A 19875-nucleotide genomic window follows, 5' to 3' on the forward strand; every position below is an offset into this window, starting at 1 on the left:
TTTCAGGAGTTTGCTTCTTCTCTAAACTCCTATTTCCTGGGAATGTTAAAGAACTATGCCCAATAGTTACGAATGACAAAAACATCCACTGTCATTTACAGTAAGCCAAGGTACCATATCCCATTTCCTTCAATGGATGTTGCTCCAGGAATCCATTTACAGATTGATTTATTTCAACACATATCTGGGAATGGTAAGAACTGCAATGAGATATGTGCTAGAAAGTATTTCTGCCTAGCAAGCAAGACTGCTTTCAGCTCAGCACTTCATGCTTTGAGAGACTGTTTTCTCAAAGACGGAGCGATGACCCCGTGCCGGGGTGGATGGAGAGCCGCAGATCCAGGCCGTGGCTGGAGCCGCAGTGAAAGCCTGGAGCCCCCGCCCGAGCCCGAGGAAAACGAGAGCAGCAGAGATGAGCGCTGCTCCCAGCCGGAAACCCTGGCCCGGCGGGGCTCCCAGTCCTCGTCCCTCTGCACATCAACCCTCGCCCCCTGGCTACCGCATCCCTCTGCGCATCTCCCCAAGTCCCCACGTCCTCCTGCATCCCTGTGTTCTGCTGCACCCTCCTGTCCTCCCGCATCCGTCTGCACATCTCCTTCCGTCCCCCTGCCTCCATCTGTCCTGTCGCACCCCTTTCCCTCCACACCTCTCTGCACGTCTCCCCAAGTCCCTCTGTCCTTCCACACCCCTTTGTCCTGCTGCACGCTCTTGTCCCGCATCCTTCTGCACGTCTCCCCCGGTCCCTTGTCCCCCAGCTCCCCTCTGCACATCTCCCGTTCCCCTGCCCACGGACGCTCGCAGCTCCCTCCCGCGGGCACCGCAGCTTCTGCTCCGTATATCCCCAGGCCGAAGACCCGCTCCGACCCCGCTCCCCGCACCCCAAAGCTCTGCTCGGTTCCGCCTGTCCCCCCGCGGAGAAGGGCGGCACAGGGCCGTGACGTCAGAGTGGAGGTTGGTTTTGGGGGGGGTGTAGGGGGCAGCGATGCCGTTGCTATGACGTCATCCTGCTGCCGTCCCCGCGCGGGACGGGCGCCAGGAGCCGCGGTTGCCGCCGCCGCCCGCCGGGAGCCGGAGCCGCCCCCGGCGCAGCGCAGGGCGGGGTGGGGCGGGTCCGGCGCAGAGCCGTGGCCGGGTGCGCTGGGCCCGGGCAGCCGCTGTGGCAGCAGCTGTGTCGGCGGGGCGATGCGGATGGCGGTCGGTGCGGCAGCGGGCGATGGGGCAGCGCAAAGCCCCGGCCCTGCCGCCGTGTCGCTGGGCTTGAGCGTGGCCGTGGTGTCCAGCCTGGTGAACGGCTCCACCTTCGTCCTGCAGAAGAAGGGGATCGTGCGGGCCCGCGGGAGAGGTAGGGGTCCGGCGCTGCGGTGGCGGCTCCACAGCCTCCCTCTCCTCTGCACCGGAGCATCGTTCCCGGCACCTCCCCGAAGGCCGCTCCCGCCCCTGGCACCCGCGGAAGGACCGCGGCTGCCCCTCGCTGCGGCGCGGCCGAGCCGGGCGAGAAAGGGTTGGGGGGGACAGATGATACGGGATGAGGCACTCTCGGGTCGTGGCAGACCCCTGCATCAGGGGGCACCGTCCAGGCGCTGGACCAGGGGAGCCGGCCTCAGTTTGTTACCTTAAGCGTGTTTGGCATCAGAGGTCGGTGACTGGAGCATCGTCGGCGAGAGGGATGTGATGATAAATTACGGAGGGGGCGGCAGGTGGAGGGCGGTGAGGGTGTATTAACGTGGACAGCAGCAACAGCTTCCCGATGGATGTACGGCCAGCTGACTGGTCTTCATCACACTGTAACACAACAGCGGGGCTCCTGTGTATGTATGTGTGTGTGCGTACACAGGTTTCTCTTGCGGCATTTTCAGGTACTTGTGGGACTTTTCTACCCATTTCTCTGGCTGAGCTAATTTCTAGCCATGAGCACCACCAGCACGGCTTGTCAGTTGTTTATTCTAGCTCTTCCACACGGACACACACATGGCAAGTTACATCAGTCACGTGGCGGTTTCTTTTTGTAGAGAAGAAAGGCACAGCAATAACATTAAATCAGTTCTTTCTTTTACTTTTTATGCTGAAATCCCATAACTCATTATTGTTTCCCAAGATGAACATATCCAGGAACTTATTGTGCTGTCTAGACAGTATACCCAAAATGAAGCAGTAAATTCACTGACTGTATAGATCATCAGTTTTTAATTCTGAAATTTGAGCTTCTCCAAAGCATGTAATTTCTGAATAGCCCTTGCTAGTTGCATCTTGATGCTTTGAGTAAGGAAAAATGCAATGTATTTATTTGTTCTTAATGTCATGCTTTTATGTGAGGGGAGCACTCTAAACACAGGTTACACAAGGCCTTTTAATTGTAATTATATGGTTAATAACCATTTGATTTGTAGGTGGTGACTGTGCGTGTGAGCATATGCCTGTAGGTTCTGGGAACTCTTCCTTATGAAGAATCCTTTTTAGTGACCAGGACATGCTAGGTATTTTCCCTGTATATGTTTGTATATAAATACACACAGATACATGATTCTGTGCATGTCTTTGAGGTGGTTAGTGTTAGAGCAGTAGTGCATTTCCAGTGCCCATTGCACCCAGCTTGTAGGGCAAGCTTGCAACTACATTACTACCAGCTGTCAGCCTCAGCTAACAAGTTTATTTTGTCTTTCCTGCAATGACCTTACAGTAAAGGGCCTCAGCCAAAATACTGTTGTGGGAGCACAGTCTTTCCCTCCAAGATGGCTGTAATCCAATTTTATTGTCTACAGAGAGATCACATTTGCATCATAAATACAAATATTGTTTTGTAAGGTAAGCAATGAGAAGCCTCGAGAGAAAGGAATGGCTATCCATCCCAGGGCAGTTGGAGGAAGTTTCCATTTTGCAGTGTAGTTGGGTCTAATCATTCCTGAAGACCTTCCAGTACAGCACTGGGTTAAGTGAGTGACAGGTGTGAGCCTGCCTTCTTAGTGCTGGCAGCTCTAAAGCATCCTGTTTTGAAGATATTACTGATGTTTATTTGTGTATCTTGCTGAACAATCTGTAGTATTTCCTATGGCTGTGCTCAGTGTGGAGACGTCCAGGAAATACCCCAGGTTTCTCTCTCTTTAATGTTGTGAAGTAGTGAAGTCCTGCCTCGAATCTGATGCCCAAAGTTGTGAGCCCAAGGTAGTATCAGATGATGTCTTTTTTTTTCCATTGGCTTCAATAGGTGTTGCATAATTTACAAGGAGGCACTTAAAGTCTTTTCTGTCTTCTCTATTGAATCAATGTAGTAACAATGCGATTAGTAATCCTGGCTCAGTTAGCAACAGCAGTGGGTGACAACTGTTTTGCAAAGTTACCTTACTTGAGTCAATATTTTCTATAATTTGTGCCCCCAACAATGTTTTTATTTTATATGCAGTAACAAAAGTCTAAAAAATTATTACGCCCACTCTAAAGCTGGCCATCTTCATTAGTCACTTTCCATCTCATTTCAATTATATAGTGTGATTTCCAAGCGCTTAATATTTTATACATCTCCAGAGTTATGGATTACTGTGTTTTTCTTCTGTTTTTCGGGATTTCGGAGTATTGCTCCAGCAGCTCTTGAGAGAGCATCTTCACCAATAAATGCAGAGCTGAATTGCTAGAAAGAGGAGCAGAACAGGAGAGCATAGCATGATGCCAGAGTGGCACCTGGCAGAGGCCAGGCTTTAGTTTAGTAAGCGCTCATTAGCCTTGATTTTCTACAGAAGCAGAACTTATAAAACACTGGGCACCAGCTCCCGTGGCGCATCCCAAGGCAGAAGCCTGTAATCTGACAGTGAAAATAATCATCCTTGAGCTTGGGAGGCACTCAGGGATGATCCAGAGGTTTTACTCCTCTCTTTGAAATGGGGTAGTATGTCAGGAATTCAGAGGCTTCAGTCAGCACTTTGTAGTCCTCAAATGCAGGAGGATCAGTACTGCCACAACTCTGTACCAAAGCAATTTGTCAGCTACAGTTTCTTCCATATAATTTTATTGAGATTATATTAGTGAACTATTTGATCCAAATCATGGTTTGTTTCATAGGTTTCCTGTTCTAGTATCGGTTCTAATCTGTATGTTTAAATGTCATCCTCAGAAGTATTTGTTGACATTTTGCTCTTGTATGTAACACTGTGTTAGCATCACATAGGTACTTCTACACATAGTACTATTCTGACTAATATATTGCCTTAGGAAAGTCTAACTCTGACACTTAGACCAAAGCTGAGCACACTCTTCTTATTTACTCATGCTCAGTTGCATTGAAGAATGGGGTTAAGATGAAGGTCATTAATAGTTGAGACTGTTGAAATTGTTCTGTTTTGTAGTTGCAATATTGCAAATTCATATTTTCCTAATATATCTTCCTCCACTTCCTCTTCCAGGTACTTCCTACTTGACAGATATAGTATGGTGGTCTGGCACTATTGCAAGTAAGTATTTTTATAGGTTTAATTTTCATTAACACAAGCTACACTTAGATGGTGAAACAAGACATTGGGAAATCTGGGTTCTCATCTTGAATCTCATGCTCATTTGTCACAAAATTCCTATCCTTCAGAAATACCCAACCTTTAGTAAACTCTCATTCTGGCTACTGTGGCTGACAGTGTTGAGAAGGTAAATTGCTGGGACAAACCTGAGTCAGACATCTTTCCACATTTCTGAACTGTTTGGTACTTGCAGGCCTTGGCAGCCGCACACTGCTCTGACTCTGGGTTCCTGCATGGTTTGTGTCTCTGGATCAAGCTGGTCTTCTGAGTTTCTAATAAGAGTCAAAGCTGAGTAAGAGAATGTCACTCTGCACAAAAGGGCTCGTTGAGCATATGTTAGTTTTTAGATCAGAAAGCACTTTGCCAGCCTTGATTAATTAAAAAATAAAGTCCTTTTGATTTCTAGTTCAACAGATACAGTTTCAGTTTTGCTTTTAATCCACAAGATTAATGCGAAGCCTTGTGCGGTGCTGATATGAGATCAGTATAATTTTACTCTTATCTTTGGAAACTCAGCTTACACTAAGTTCACGCTCTAATGTGAGCATAGGGAGCAGCTAGCTTTCTCATCTTGCAGTTCAGCCCTGCTTCTACCCATGAGCTTAAAATCATGCTCCAGTTTTAGACTCCAATCCAGCCTTTTGTGAATTATTTGGAAATGCTCTGATGCTGCTTCTGAGAAGTGTATGGATCCAGTTGTGCCCCTTATTTTGTGGCAGCAAGGTAAACCTCTGTTTTTATTGTCTTCAAGCAATGCGAAAGGAAGCAGACTAATATGTTGAAGAACAAAGTTCATAGCAAGTATAGAAGCCAACAGAGCTTCAGAAGAAAATCCTCAGCTAATTTAACCTGAGTTTAAGTAGTTCTTTCAGCTTCCTCCTCTGCCAGAATTAAAACTACTGCAAATAGGAGCAATAAATCTGTGCATTGATCACTGTTGTTCATCTTGTGAGGCTGCCACCTTGAATCTCCGAGCAGAAGGAGTTAAAATAAGAGAGGTTTTATTGCAGGAGTTTATCTTGGTGAATCAGAGAAAATTATTTCATGCTTAAAAGAGTTGACTGAATTGCATGAAGGCAAACAGCTGAAGGGAATGGTATCAGTTGGCTTTTGTCCAGTAGCCGGGTGCAGGTATTTCAAAACAAAGCCTCAGTAAGTTTAGAAAGGAATCAAGGGAAGAATTGCTTAAGGATAATATAGGTTCAGAATTGCAACAGAGTCATGAACAGCAACAGCAAGGGCCAGGTATGCACAGAAAGGCAGTGCCCAGGGAATTAGCAATAACCCCAGTTATTTGGGTAAAATTGTAACAGCTGACATGGTTTTCTCTGCAGAGAATTTGGAGTCTGGATGACTAACAAAACCCACATAAACTCTACCAACTTGTTTTCACAATATTTGTTCCGATGGTGAACAAGCATTTCTGTGTTGGCATGCTGACTCAGCATAACACTGCCTAGCCATTTTGGGGCCTTGGTACCCACTGGGTTACTGAAGACTGAGAAGGAAAGGCTACAGATTCTGCTAGGGATTTTTTCTTATAGTCAAAAGAGTGATTGCAGCATGTGCACAGGTATTTCAGTGAGCACTAAACTAATTAATTAGCTAATTAATTAGTTTCAGTGCAGGTTTTGATGGCAATTTAGACGTGACTGATTTTTGTAGTGGCTACGTCTACGCTAGTGTTTTATTGCAGATGGGGAATAAACTTGCAAAGCGAATCTCCTGTTTATCTCCACAGACTGGGCTTTATTTCGTGTTGTAGAGCAGTGTTGGAGCTCCTGAACTGGACTTTAAGATGAAACTGGGCTGAACATGCCTGATGCACACCAGCTGCAAATAGATTTTCAGCCTATGGGAGCAGGCAGCAGTTAGTCTGAAATAAAGCTTCTGACATGTATAGAGCAGACATCTGCTCCTGGTCTTCTATTCCTGTCTGCTTGCTGATGTAGACATGTCAGTGTGCATCAAGTTTTGTGTTGCAATAGCTTCAGGAATATTGGTACTCCTATATCAGGCTTCAAGCTTGGTGTGTCTTCAAGAACTGAAGCCATGCCTTGACTTACAGCACTGATGTATCTGGAGAGGAATTTCTACCCAGAGAGGACTGTATAGGTTGGCAGCAAAGGTCTCAACATCAGGTAGATGGTAACAGTTACTGAGAATCTTTCTTCTTTTTTCTTTAATTGGTTTTAATTAGCCCCAGTCTATCACATGTAATGGTGAGAGATTGTTAGTATTAATCCATGGGGATACTGAAAACCTCTGGTAAGATAGTTGCCTTACAATACATGCAGTTTGTCTGAAGCTTTAAAGAGCTCAGTGTTGGTGCTATCTGTTAGGGTTCTTCCAACAGAAAGTTAAGGCACTGGACCTCCAAAACCAAAATGCAAGTTTTTGTCAGAGTCGCTTGGAAGTATATATAGTCTGCAGAAACATGGTGTGCCAGCTATGCCCTGTCCTCTCTGCAAGATCTGGCCCAGTGCCTTTGGATGCCTTGAAGATAATGCCAGAGTTGCCACATATGTCTGCAGAAAACCAAGCCGGAGGCTGACAGCTGAGTTACTCTGTTCCCAAGGGCAGGAAGACCATGACTGACTCTCTGCTCTAGAAATGCTGCTCATTAACTTCTCTGGCTCAGTCCTGCATGTAGAGACAGCCTCAGAGAATTGAATTAGTGTAATTTTGCCACACTCTGCAGTTTTGTAAGTTTGTTTGTCTCCTTTGTTTCCTGTAGGCTACACAGGTCTTCAGCACTACTGATAATGTGAGCTAATTTGGTAAATTAGTTAATGCTTGCACAGTGCTTTGCAGGTGTAGAGAACAGGGTGATGGTAACAACATTTGATAGCCGAGGGCAGTGCCAGCCTGAGCATAAAGACAGCTTGGATTCTTGAAATATTTTTAAATGCTGTTAATGGCTCTTGCTATCAACTGGGAATTTGAGCTGTCTGTAATTTGTGTTGAATCTCAAGGGTCTTGCCAGTTACCACAGACCCTGTAACTATGTGAGCATCATGTTGATCTCAATAAACTTGCCAGCACTTGCAAAACCATCCAGCTTTTCTCTTTCAGCTGAGAACTCAAACATGAGTTGTTTATTGCAGCTGTGATGTGCAATAGTGAGGTACATCTTGGAATTTGCTTTCATTGGGAGAAAGAAAATAATAAGATTGTGAGGCTGTTACTGTGACTTATCAGGGATCTGTTCTTTTTACATTGGTCAGGAATTACTTTTGATATTATACAGCATTGTGAAAATTTAATATGGTCTATTGTGTATTGAAGAGCCCTTATGCCTGTGCTTAGTATTTCATTAGTGTATTCCTTTTCTTGGTGTTCTCCTTATTTCCCATCCAAAAGGTAACACTGCTGTTAGGAACTATAACCAAGGGCATTTGTGTTACATATGTGCATGTTCAAAAGATTAAATCATGGGTTATATATACTCTTAGTCCTCCTTATTTAAGTAGTTGAGTGTAATATTGAGATATTTGAGTGTAATCCATTGCTGTTTCTTATTCATACTCAATTAACAAAAGCTGCAAATGAGATTATTTTACTGTGCCCTCTTGAATCTTCTTGTGTGGCAAATATAAACCCTGTATTAAAAAATAATTGAAAAATACAGAAAAAATCCATCCATTTTGTTCAACATTATCAGAGCTAAGTAAATCTGTAACATCTGGTTTCCAGTTAGGTCATCTTTCCCAAACAGCATTGGGTAAGTTTTCATTGCTCTTTTTTACAAAGAGTTTTAAAACTTACTTCTGGTTCTCTTCACAGTGGCTCTTGGTCAAATAGGGAATTTCTTGGCGTACACCGCAGTCCCAACTGTGCTAGTGACGCCCTTGGGAGCGCTTGGTGTTCCATTTGGGTAAGAGTTTGCTTTTTTTGCTCTTAATCTGAATGCTGTTAATACTTGATGAAATGTCAGACTCAGTGGTCACTGGAGGTCCACTGACATGTAAGGCTTATGACTGTTAGTGATGTTTTATAATGTAACCTATTCCTGTTTTCCTAAGCAAAGTGGTGGAGGTCAGGGGTAGGGGGAAGGCAATGGTGAAGAAAGGTTCCGGAGTATCTTCTGCTTTAACAATTACTATGATCTGGAACAGATAAACGTGGGTTTTTTCCCATCCTCCCTTCACTATGTTATTCGGGACTTTTCTGCCTATTCTCTTATTCACAGTTCCCTTACTATGTAGATCTTTCCTTTTGTCCCACATTCTTTCTCTCCCCTGCTATCCACAGCCCACATGTGTTTATTGATGCTGATTTTCATTTAATTGGATTTGGCCTCTTTCCCAAAGCAAGGGAGTCCCTTGCATTCACATGCCCCCAGCTTCTTGAATGTTATGTTCACGGGGGAGGATTGGGAACAAAAAAGGCAGTGAGTTTAAGGAGTTTAATATACAACTAAATGTTTTGTGAATAGCTAAACTACAGCTGTGAAACTGCTCCAGTGAAAACGTACAATTCTTTGAAGACAAAGCTGTGCATTGCCTCCAGCTTTTTCTTTTGCCTTCTGAATTGCATATCTGAATGCAGTGGTCATTGCTTCAGAGTGCAGAAGTAGATGACCAGTGTAGTCATAGAGTTCATTGCTTTGTACGGGCTTCATGGTTGTCTTTAGTTTTATACACTATGAAGCACACTGACGGTGCTTTACTTACCATCTGTTATTCTATCCTATGTCATATACTTTTGTGTATTTTGGTCAGCCACATGTCTGAGCTGAGCCCTGTGATCTTTGTAACCAAGTCACTTATCTCCTGACTATGTAGCACCTATAAAACGGGGCTTTATGACAGCTCACCAAGTTGTTAATGGGTAGATACCTGCCTTGGGTGACAGATCTATGGTTTGCAGATTTTTTTGGAGGGGGTCATGTGGTGGTGGTTTTTGAGGTGTTGGGGGGTTTGTGGTTTTGTTTGGGTTGTTTTTTGTTTTGGATATGTTGGGATTTGGGGGAAGAGAGAAGGGAGTGTTGTTTCAGTTTTTTTTTTTCCCTGAGATGAGACATCAAGGATAAGTAAGACTGTAACTGGATGAATCTTTCTTAAGTCAAATTAATTTTGAGGATGTGTCAGTATTTGGTCAAAGGCCCACTGACGTTTGATACTATTCCTTTAAGAGGGAAATTCATGTGGCACATACTGTTACAGCATTATTAACAGGATGTAGTCAAACTTTTAATTTTCTTCCTCTTTGTGAAAGGTCTATTTTAGCTTCTTACTTACTGAAAGAAAAACTGAACATTCTTGGCAAGCTGGGATGTTTGCTGAGCTGCGCTGGATCTGTTGTTCTCATCATCCATTCCCCAAAGTCTGAGAGTGTAACGACTCAGGCTGAGCTTGAAGAGAAGCTTACAAATCCAGGTACTTTATTCTTTTATTAACTCATAATAGTTTCATAAGACTGGTCAGGAGCACACAGGAGAAAGAGATTTACCACTTCTTCCAGGTAGGAAAAATTACTTTTGAAGAAACCATGACATGTCAGAGGCAACCCAGTACAGCTTTTGTATAGGAAAACTATGCCTTGCTGTACTTGAAACTCTTCAGATTTATTGATATATGTGTGCAGAAGGGAAAATGTGGGTACTTTTGAAAACACCATCCCACACAGCAAGCTCAGAAAAACAGATATTTCAACTGGTAATTTTCTAAAATGATGAAAAAGTGTATCTTGCTATTTAGAGGTGAAAGGTATAAGTTGCTTTATACCAAATAAAAAATATTGATAGTCTTTTGTTCCTTAATTCTGCATGGTTTTGCTGGTTTGCCTTTTTTTTCATATTAGAAGTTTATATTAGATGCCAGTTATGTGCCAAGCAGATTTCTTTGCACAATGAAGGTGTGTAGAAATAGGCTGTTGAGAAATATGTTGAAATGCCTGTTCTGTCTCACAGAGAATGTGAAGTCCCAGTAGCTACTGGAGCACACATACTAGTGCCAGACCCACTTTTATTTTTCTTGCATAAGAGCTAAACTGCCAGCTATTGTTATTTCCTTTAATTGCTTTAGGTGAGAGAAACTCGAGCCTAATAACATCAGGTATCAAAAAATTTGCAAAGAAAGAAAAGAAAACAGATACTATGGTCTAAATTTTCCATTTCAGTCTGGCAAAATGAATTGGAAATACATTTCTTTAAAACTGTAAAGCATTAAATGTTTCTCACCACTCTAATCTGTGAACTGGTGCCATAATGTAAATGATATGGCATCCTGGTTCTTCCAACTGTACCTACACAACTCGTTCACCTTAATGGGATCTAACTGTATGTTTAAGCTCTTTGTTGCATCCACACACCATGCTTTGCTGAACTGATTATGAATGAGGTGTTATCAATGCTGTCTGTCATAGAAGGCTTTAAGGATGGAAGACAGAACAAAATAAAAAAGCCATCTTAAATCCATCTGAGTTGTGCAACACTGTTTTTTTACTACGTATTTGTTTTACCTGAAGAACATGACAACATCATCAGTTCCAGACACCCGCAACATCTCTAAAAGCTCCGTGATTTATTTGGATCTATATTCAATACCGTATATCTGATTTGCCTGCTAAGATCTTTAAAACATCAAGAGTTTGCCCCTTATTATTATCATCTTCTTTCTGTTTTCCAGTTTTCGTGGGTTATCTCTGCGTAGTGCTGCTAATGCTTCTCCTGCTTATCTTCTGGATAGCTCCAGCTCATGGACCTACTAATATCATGGTTTACATCAGTATTTGCTCTCTGTTGGGCAGTTTTACTGTTCCCAGCACAAAAGGCATTGGGCTGGCTGCTCAAGATATCTTTCACAATAACCCCTCAAGTCAAAGGGCTCTGTACCTCTGTCTGGTACTTCTGGCAGTATTAGGATGTAGCATTATCATTCAGTTCAGATACATCAATAAGGCACTAGAATGTTTTGACTCCTCTGTGTTTGGTGCCATCTACTATGTTGTGTTTACAAGCTTAGTCCTGCTGGCTTCAGCCATCCTTTTCAGGGAATGGAGTAATGTAGGAGTGGTAGATTTCTTGGGAATGGCTTGTGGATTCACCACAGTGTCTATTGGAATTGTTCTTATACAAGTCTTCAAGGAATTCAACTTCAATATTGGGGACTTAAATAAACCTAACATGAAGACAGATTAAAACATTTTTTGAGGGGAAACTGGATGGCTCAGGGAAAGATGCAGAGCCTTTCATTTCTAGGTCACTGATTCAAATGTGATTCAGGTTGGTAGCTATCCTCTGACAAATTTGGTGGCCTATGTGAAATGAATTGGAGGCCTCCATCCAGTTTCAAAGGAACAGTTGTCCATGTACCCTAGTCAACACAATAAATGACCTTAATTGGAACCACTGATTGAGTCAGCATAGAGACTGATGTATTTCCTTACTGTAAAAGGTAATCCATCAGAAAAGATCTGAGGACATTCTGACAGACCTGTGTGTGAAAGCTTGTGTTGTGGCTTCTGAGGTACTGTTTCTGTGGGCAGAGAACATCAGTTTCTAATGCACTCAATCTGACACCTTTCATGAGTGGTGTATACCTTAAAATATAAGGGAAAGGGAAGAAGGGAGTACAACAACTTGTTAGTCTCAATATAGCAATGTGTTCACTGTCAAGGCTGTGAATTCTGAGACAAATGTTGGTTGAACCAGGGACTGCAGATGTGTCCTTTTTAGTGACTGTCTTGACAACTTGGTCTGCCAGGCAGTGAAAACACTTGTGAGTTTTAAACTGAATTCTTATACAGAGCAGTGGACCCTTAAAAATCTTTCACTGATTACTTATCATCTGATGGTAGTGTCCAGGTATGCATTTTTCTTTGTAACTTATGTGCATTCAGACATACCACATTCATCTGAGAGTTTTTAATTGGGAGCCAAAAGAAAGACTGTGAAGGATGTGGAAAAGATGCACAGATTCATTGCCTATATGGTGGCTTATTTGTAAACAGCTCAGAACTATTTCAGTGCCTTTGTAATCCAAAAAATACTGCATAAATGTGAATGTATTTGTTTCAGATGGCCTATGCTAGTTTAATAATTCAGTTCTACTGTCAATAATATTGGACTGTATTTAAATTCTGAACACATAAAGCACCCAGAAGAAGCCACACATTTTTGGAACAATCTACCAACCTGAACTAAAACCCTCAGATGCCTTGACAGCTTCTGAAAAACCCATAGCCCTAATGGGAAGAGGTAATCTACAGGCAGACTGCTTAAAGCAATCTACCGTACCTTTATTTTAGTTAAGTGACTAAATACAGGAAACGGTTTTGTGAAGCAACTAATATGCAGGGACCAAAAAAAGAAATTTGAGACGAGCGTGAGATTTCTCATAGCTCAAAAAAGATGCTCTGAACCTTTCTTTAACGTGGGAAAAGGGCGTTAAAGTCTGAAAAGGCATAGGCATTCCGAGAGCTGAGTTTCAGATAACCAACAGGGAAATCCAGTAATCAGATCCAGTAATTCAGACCTGTGTGAACAGTTCAGCTGTAATATTTTGACAAGTAGCACAGAGATCTTGAGCTCTGAACTGTTCAGATTAAACCATTTAGAGAATATTGATATGCCAAAGGAAAAAAAAAAAAAAAAAAAGTAGTTAATTTTCATGTTCTGTTTATATTTGGTAGTTAAAACATCACGAGTCAAAAACTTGTGAGGAAAGCTTGAAAAGTAACAAATGTTGTTTTCCCCTTCATTACAACAATGGATGGGTACAGTGGAACTCAACATCTGTAGTTCAGAACATTCTTGAAACAAACAACAAAAAAAAAACCCAACATGTTTACAAGACAGTATTTTAAAAAGTCCATGACACTTTATCAAGGAATGATGAATGTAGCTTTGCAGATGGCTGATGGGAATGTGGATGTTGATTGATGGGGAGTTACACTGCTCACTCTCATGATGTTTTTTTGACCTGAATTAATGTTAAAACTCAGCCTCTTTAAAAGGAATGGTATAAGCTCTTCTAATGGCAGCAATAATCATGAACAGTGACTCCTAAACATCTGGTATTCCAAAGGGACTCCTCTGAGGGAGTAGGAGCCCCGCTGTTACTTGGAAGCTTGTTTTATCACTCCAGATTGGAGGGGAATGACTCTGAGTTAGCAGGAACGTATGTTGTTATAGGTCAGCTCAGAGCTGGGTATCTTGGTGAAATAAAGTAGCACTAGCAGAGAAAGGGCCAGCTTCACAGATCTGCAGACCTTGTGTGTGGTTTCTAAAAAGTTTGGGAATTGTAGATGAGAACTGGAACTATGAAAGCTGGATAAAAGTAACCTCTGTGAAGTTATTGGTTGGAAGATGGTATCTTGGTTCTCAGCAGGCAGTTAGGTTTTGTCATATCAATTCCCTTTTTTTTTCTGATTGAAACTGGAATTGTGTGTCAGTTGTGGGACCTCTAGTGACCTACTTTTAAAAACAATGTTAGCCATTTTCTGAGGCAATCAAGTTGTCTTTTCAAAATTCAGATTCAGAGTTCATGAGTTGCATGTCAGTTTTGTGCTAGCCTTTAATCTCAGAAGACTTCTGTGAAAATCTTTAGGGCAGAATGGAAGTGATTGTGGTTGCATCTTCATCCTCCTTTGGCCATACTTGTTTGTCTTTTTTTGGTTTAAAATTCCTTCTTATTTATTTAGTAAGTGCCTACCCTAGTATGTTACATGCATATGCAAATTATTAGAAATATTGGATCTAAAATAACTTGACTGCCCTGTTTAAACCTCACCATTTTCTGCACCACACACAAGTTTACTTGATAAGCACTCACTATGCAGAGTAGGGATATAGTAGCTGTGTTCTGTGGTCCTCTGACCATCCTTACAGCTGCTGTCTGCATAAGTTTTTCTCCCCAGCTGCTCCTCATCTGTGATGAGCTTTCTAGAAGTGTCTAGTTAACTTTATTTAAACCAGAGATGTCAAAAGGCAGCACATAAGGTGGAAGAAATTCTTGTGGCCTTGCACATAATTCATATCTGTAGCCTTTTACATCATGAATGCTAAATAATCAAAACCTTTATTTTTGCTAGCTTGTTCAGTTTGTAGCAGTGTTCTTTTGAGTTCTGCTGTACTAGATCTGGTTAAGTTTTAACTTAGAAACTTATTACTACTTTCCATTGTCACTGTCAGGTCGGCATGATTCTTCCCTCCTCCATTCATGCCCTCCTCATTCTAGATATCCTACCTTTTTTAGTCCTGTTGATTTTCTGATTTAAAAAGAGGCACTGTTCAAGTTGAATTTTATCTGTTTCCTCCTTTTTTTCCCCCCCTACCCTTTGACAAGTAAGTACTTTGCATAAGACAAATACGAGTTCATCATCTCAGGGAACAAATGTGCATAGTTGTCTCCTGAGCTTTGGTGTCCCTCATGGGTCTGCCCCTTTCACATTCTCTTTGCATTACATCTGTCAATAGCTATGAGCCAGATACTTAAGTTTTGATTCCAAAGTAGAAGTGGGAGAGGCTATGCATACAAAAAGTGGATTCATCACAGTGGTGGAATGCATCTGAATTAAGGTCAAATCCATATGAAAAGCGTTCCACTCCATATGTCTGGCTTCTGTTATACCAGTCAAACATATTTACTTGGTACTCACTTGAAGGTAGCTCTTTGATCATTATCCCTTCAGTGTATGGAGGATTTACATGTGTCAGTCACAGTCCTTATTAGGTGTCAAACACAAAAATCCCTCAAATGTTCAGTAGGAGAATAGAAACCTTTTTGATACAACCAAGAAAAAAAAAGAAAAAAAAGATTTGTTACACCTTAAATACTTATGTAAAGAAGAAAAATCTCGAAACAAGTTATCTGCTGTACTGACTTTCCAGGACTCTGTGCATGTAAATAGAGCCTATTTATTAGTGAGCTGCAACTAACATTAATAAGAACCTGTCATATCACAGTTTGACAAGTGAGGCTTCCTATCAATGATCTTGGTTTATATTGAACACACGTATCTTTCTGAAGTAACTAGCACTGAAAATTAAAAACACTGGATTAATTTGTTGAAACACTAGAAACTGAGGTTTAGGTTTCCTTTTCATTTAAAAAAATAGAGGGCTTGTATTTAAGAAAGATTTGCAGTTAATAAATATGGGGTGCTCAAACAGGCAGTTGTTTGCATGTTTTGTCCTCCTGACCTTCTTGTTTCATAAATATAAACCATCAAAAATTCTACAGATCTTCCTCAGTTGTCTTGAGACGGTGTAACTGCTGAACTTTTACTGTTAAATCAAATGTTCATCTATTACCTGTTATCTTTTCTTTACAGAGATTAATCGTCGTAATAACTCCTTGGTGCTACTAAATATGCACTTAAGTGGTGCAGAATTTTAGTGTGTACCACGTTAGGCACCAATTATGTCAACAGTTACTACTACTAGTGCCCAAGTATTTCAGACAACTGTGTTGAAATGTTACAGATTAAGAAATCCTTTTTGAAATCTGCAAATAAGTTTGGGGGGTTTATCTTTCTGTTGTGTTGGGTGTCGTTTCTCCCCCTCCTTCCCCTGACAGTTGCTCTACAGAGTGGAAAATATTACACAAAAGGGGTATTTTCCTTTTTAAACTGTGGAAATTTCTCTCCCTCCTGCTTCCCCCCCCCCCCCCTTGTTTTTGTTGTTTTTCTTTTTTTTCCCTGGAATGTAAAAATAGTTCTAATGGGATACGGGGAAAAGGTGGTTGGCAACAAACATACGGTGTCAGGTTTGGTTGCTTCAATGCTATTGCAATATAGTTACTACGGATTACACAAAAATGGTTTATTTTATTAGCTTCCAAATAATGTATATATAGATTTGTTAATGGCTTACAAGTCAAGCTTATTCTCTTTGCTTTTTAAAAAATAGTTATAGGCATGTTGTATTTGCCTTGTGTAAATTATAAAAGGCTATTTATTAAGTTTTCTGATAACTAATCTATTTATTAACCTGTATTGTTTTAAAATAAACGATTTATTTCTAGCTCAATGCTTGTTTTGTGACTCCTCTTTATCACATGGGGGGGAAAAAATCAGTTTCCCATGCACCTAGCTGCTGTACAGCCTAACCTCAAATCATTAGCTTGAAATATTGCTATTGCCCTTTCATAAAATTGCAGCCTTGTTTTTATGTGGTAGTAGATTCTTTCATGGGTACAGATAAGTTACCACACAAAGGGTTCAACTGTTGTACAGTGGTGCCTGCCAGCAAGCTGTAGTCTTAATGTCTTCAATATACAGACATTTACTCACAGGTCAAATGAATGCTTCTCTGGAAGTCACATTTCTCGGGGCCCAAGTCACTTCAAACTGTGTCCTAAGGGTTATCACGTGCTCTGTTCCTGCACTGATGTACATTGGCTTCTTGCTAGAGTTTTCATTTGAAGATCTACTACTCTACAGTTGAGTGTGCATTGAGTGGCAACAGCTGTACAAAAGTCTGTGTCACCAGTTTAATTTACCGTCACAAGAGCTTCCTGCAGAAAGAAGCACTTGGAAAATTACAGTGGCTGCCCATTTAATCCTTCATCTGATATTCCTAGCTCCTCGTACCAGGTACTGGCAAATGCATGACTTTCAGGCACTGGAGTTTTTTGTTTGGTTTTTTGTAATGGTGGGATTTATGATTAAGAACTGTTTCAGTCTCTGTGCTTGAGTTTTAGGGGATGCATCAGTATGGCCAAAAATTGAAAGTTATTTTTAAAGGAAACTAGCTCCTCTGCAGTATAAAATGTTGTATGCAGTGGACAAGATTGGTATGGATTCCTTACTGGGTATGGCATTGCAATTTCATTTTTAAAGGTGTTGGTATTAACTCAACATACAAAGACCAGAAAACTAGAGAGGCTTTTTTTTTTTGCATGCAGCATCTCTGATTTTTAAGTAAACAGGATAAGGAATTGTACTTTGAGAACATGTTTTTAGTAGGAAAATGAAACTTTTCTTGTGCATCTCTGGAACTAGGCCTCTAAGGAATATCATAGTAAAGGCAAGTATGTTGTTTACACCACTGTTTTTATTGAAAGTCTGGGATATAACCAATCTTGACCATGTATATCTCACCAATACAGTTCATATGGGAAGAGTGTTAAAAACCAAAATCAAATAGTGCCAAAAGAAAGGAAGAAGGCAAAAAAAAAGGGTCCTGTTGAGTTTTCTGAGGTTTGTGCTAAAAGCTTAAGTCTTAAGCAGAGTCCCTTAAGTTCCTTGTCTGTGGCAGGGCAACCATTGTACGAGCAGACTCACAGACATGGCTTCTTTGTTCCGCTCAACTGTCTTTGTGACATGCAGGAGGGACAAGGCCACCAGAAACCCTGTTTCAGCTGCCCTATTCCTTATATAGGAATAAGGAATATTCTATATATAGATTAAGGATAGGATTTCTGCCTATAAGAATAAGGTTTTCTGCCAGGTACAGACCTCACTGAATTCACCACCCTGGAGGGATGCTTTAAAACTCTGCCAACTGGTACCATTCTGCTCGGGGACCATGTACCAGGGAGCACCTCTGGACAGCTGGCACATGGTAGCTTTCATCACAACCCTTTCACTGTGTGTACACAGTTGGAAATTACTGTACAAGAGTCAGTCACTGTGTAGCACAAGCTAGGCTACCTGCTAACCTGGTAATGTTTCCCAAGGTTGTATGAGTGGTATTTTTGCTCTTTGTCCTTTTAAACCTTATGAGATATTTATACATGCAGTGGATATTAAGTCCTGAAAAACCCTGTCCACAGCCTAGCAGAAGTCCCTACAGTAGTCGATCTCTCTTGTGAAAACCATTGAGCACAAAGATGGCTTGTGCTGCTGAGTTACCCTACAAGAATGGATTGGGTTAGGTTAGGGAGGCTACCACTGTTCTGATATTTGGAATTCTTTCCAGCTATTCAGCAAACATGCCTGAAATACCATGCTGTTGTAAATTACTTGGAGATATTAGAGTATTTTCTGTTAGTGAGCACAACCCCTGGCTTTGAAGTAAAGATTTAATCATTTGTGCTGAATTGAGAACACTTGAAAAAATTCCTATTTTGTGTAAACAAACAACAGTGTGTTAAGTGGAACTAACGGTTGAAGAAACATAGAATCATAGAATCATAGAATAGTTAGGATTGGAAAGGACCTTAATATCATCTAGTTCCAACCCCCCTGCCATGGGCAGGGACACCTCACATTAAACCATATCACCCAAAGCTTCATCCAACCTGGCCTTGAACACTGCCAGGGATGGAGCATTCACAACTTCCCTGGGCAACCCATTCCAGTACCTCACCACCCTAACAGGAAGAATTTCTTCCTTATACCCAATCTAAACCTCTGCTGTTTAAGTTTCAACCCGTTACCCCTTGTCCTATCACTACAGTCCCTAAAGAACAGTCCCTCACCAGCATCCCTGTAGGCCCCCTTCAGCTACTGGAAGGCTGCTATGAGGTCTCCATGCAGCCTTCTCTTCCAGGCTGTAACATAAAGAGGATTAACAGAGAGAATGATTTAAGGCCCACAGTGAGTCTGCAAAGCTTAAAGGAGTCCAACCAATATTCTCATGAATTTATTCCCTTTATTATTGTTTTAGTTTGCTTGAGACATGGCTTTTGTGGAAGGAGAAGACTGAATTTACTTGCCTCAGATATCATTACAGTTTAACTTGGGAATGTGTACGTTTATCTGTTTCCAACATTTGGCATGATCACATTAACTTCTTTAGCTCCTTTAAACTTTGAATTGTCATAGATATCGGTACTTATATGCTCCTGTTTATACTGTTCAAGGTGGTACAGTTGTTCATTATTTTTTAATCTATTAGAGGAACCCTTTTCACCAGCTCAACCTTTTCACAGCTTTGTTGTCTTGTAAAACACAGAAGAGCCAGCCTCCTAATGTAATTATGTAGGTAATAACTGCATGTTGCTACATAATTATGTAGGTAATAACTGCATATTGTTTGTGGTGCTTAATGGTTTTTATATATTAAAAATATATTTTTATACACACACATATATATATATATAAACCCCAAACTTCACAAGTGCAAAGTTCACATCATGAATGCTATACTAGTTTTAATCTGAGGAATGGAATGTTGCCTTAGAGAATAATATCGGCCTAAAATCATAGAGTCACAGAATGTTAGGGTTGGGAGGGACCTCAAAGATCATCCAGTTCCAACCCCCTGCCATGGACAGGGGCACCTTTCACTAGACCAGGTTGTTTCAAGCCACATCCAGCCTGGCCTTGAACACTGCCAGGGATGGGGCAGCCACAGCTTCTCTGGGCAACCTGTGTCAATGCCTCAGCACCCTTACAGGGAAGAACTTCTTCCTTATATTTGATCTAAATCTCCCTTATTTCAGTTTAAAGACATTCCCCTTTATCCTGTCCCTCTTCAGCT

General features: G+C 41.4%; 1 protein-coding gene across 1 annotated transcript; it reads left to right on the forward strand.

Moving 5' to 3' along the window:
• Positions 1-1143: 1143 nt before the first annotated feature.
• Positions 1144-16476, forward strand: NIPA1 (NIPA magnesium transporter 1). The gene is made up of 5 exons (XM_034074570.1): positions 1144-1342; positions 4392-4439; positions 8286-8376; positions 9720-9880; positions 11132-16476. Exons 1-5 carry the CDS (start codon positions 1183-1185, stop codon positions 11641-11643), a joined length of 972 nt encoding a protein of 323 aa, XP_033930461.1. The 5' UTR covers positions 1144-1182; the 3' UTR covers positions 11644-16476.
• Positions 16477-19875: the final 3399 nt, after the last annotated feature.

This window comes from Melopsittacus undulatus, chromosome 2 (assembly GCF_012275295.1).
Source record: "Melopsittacus undulatus isolate bMelUnd1 chromosome 2, bMelUnd1.mat.Z, whole genome shotgun sequence".
Classification (NCBI taxonomy): domain Eukaryota; kingdom Metazoa; phylum Chordata; class Aves; order Psittaciformes; family Psittaculidae; genus Melopsittacus; species Melopsittacus undulatus.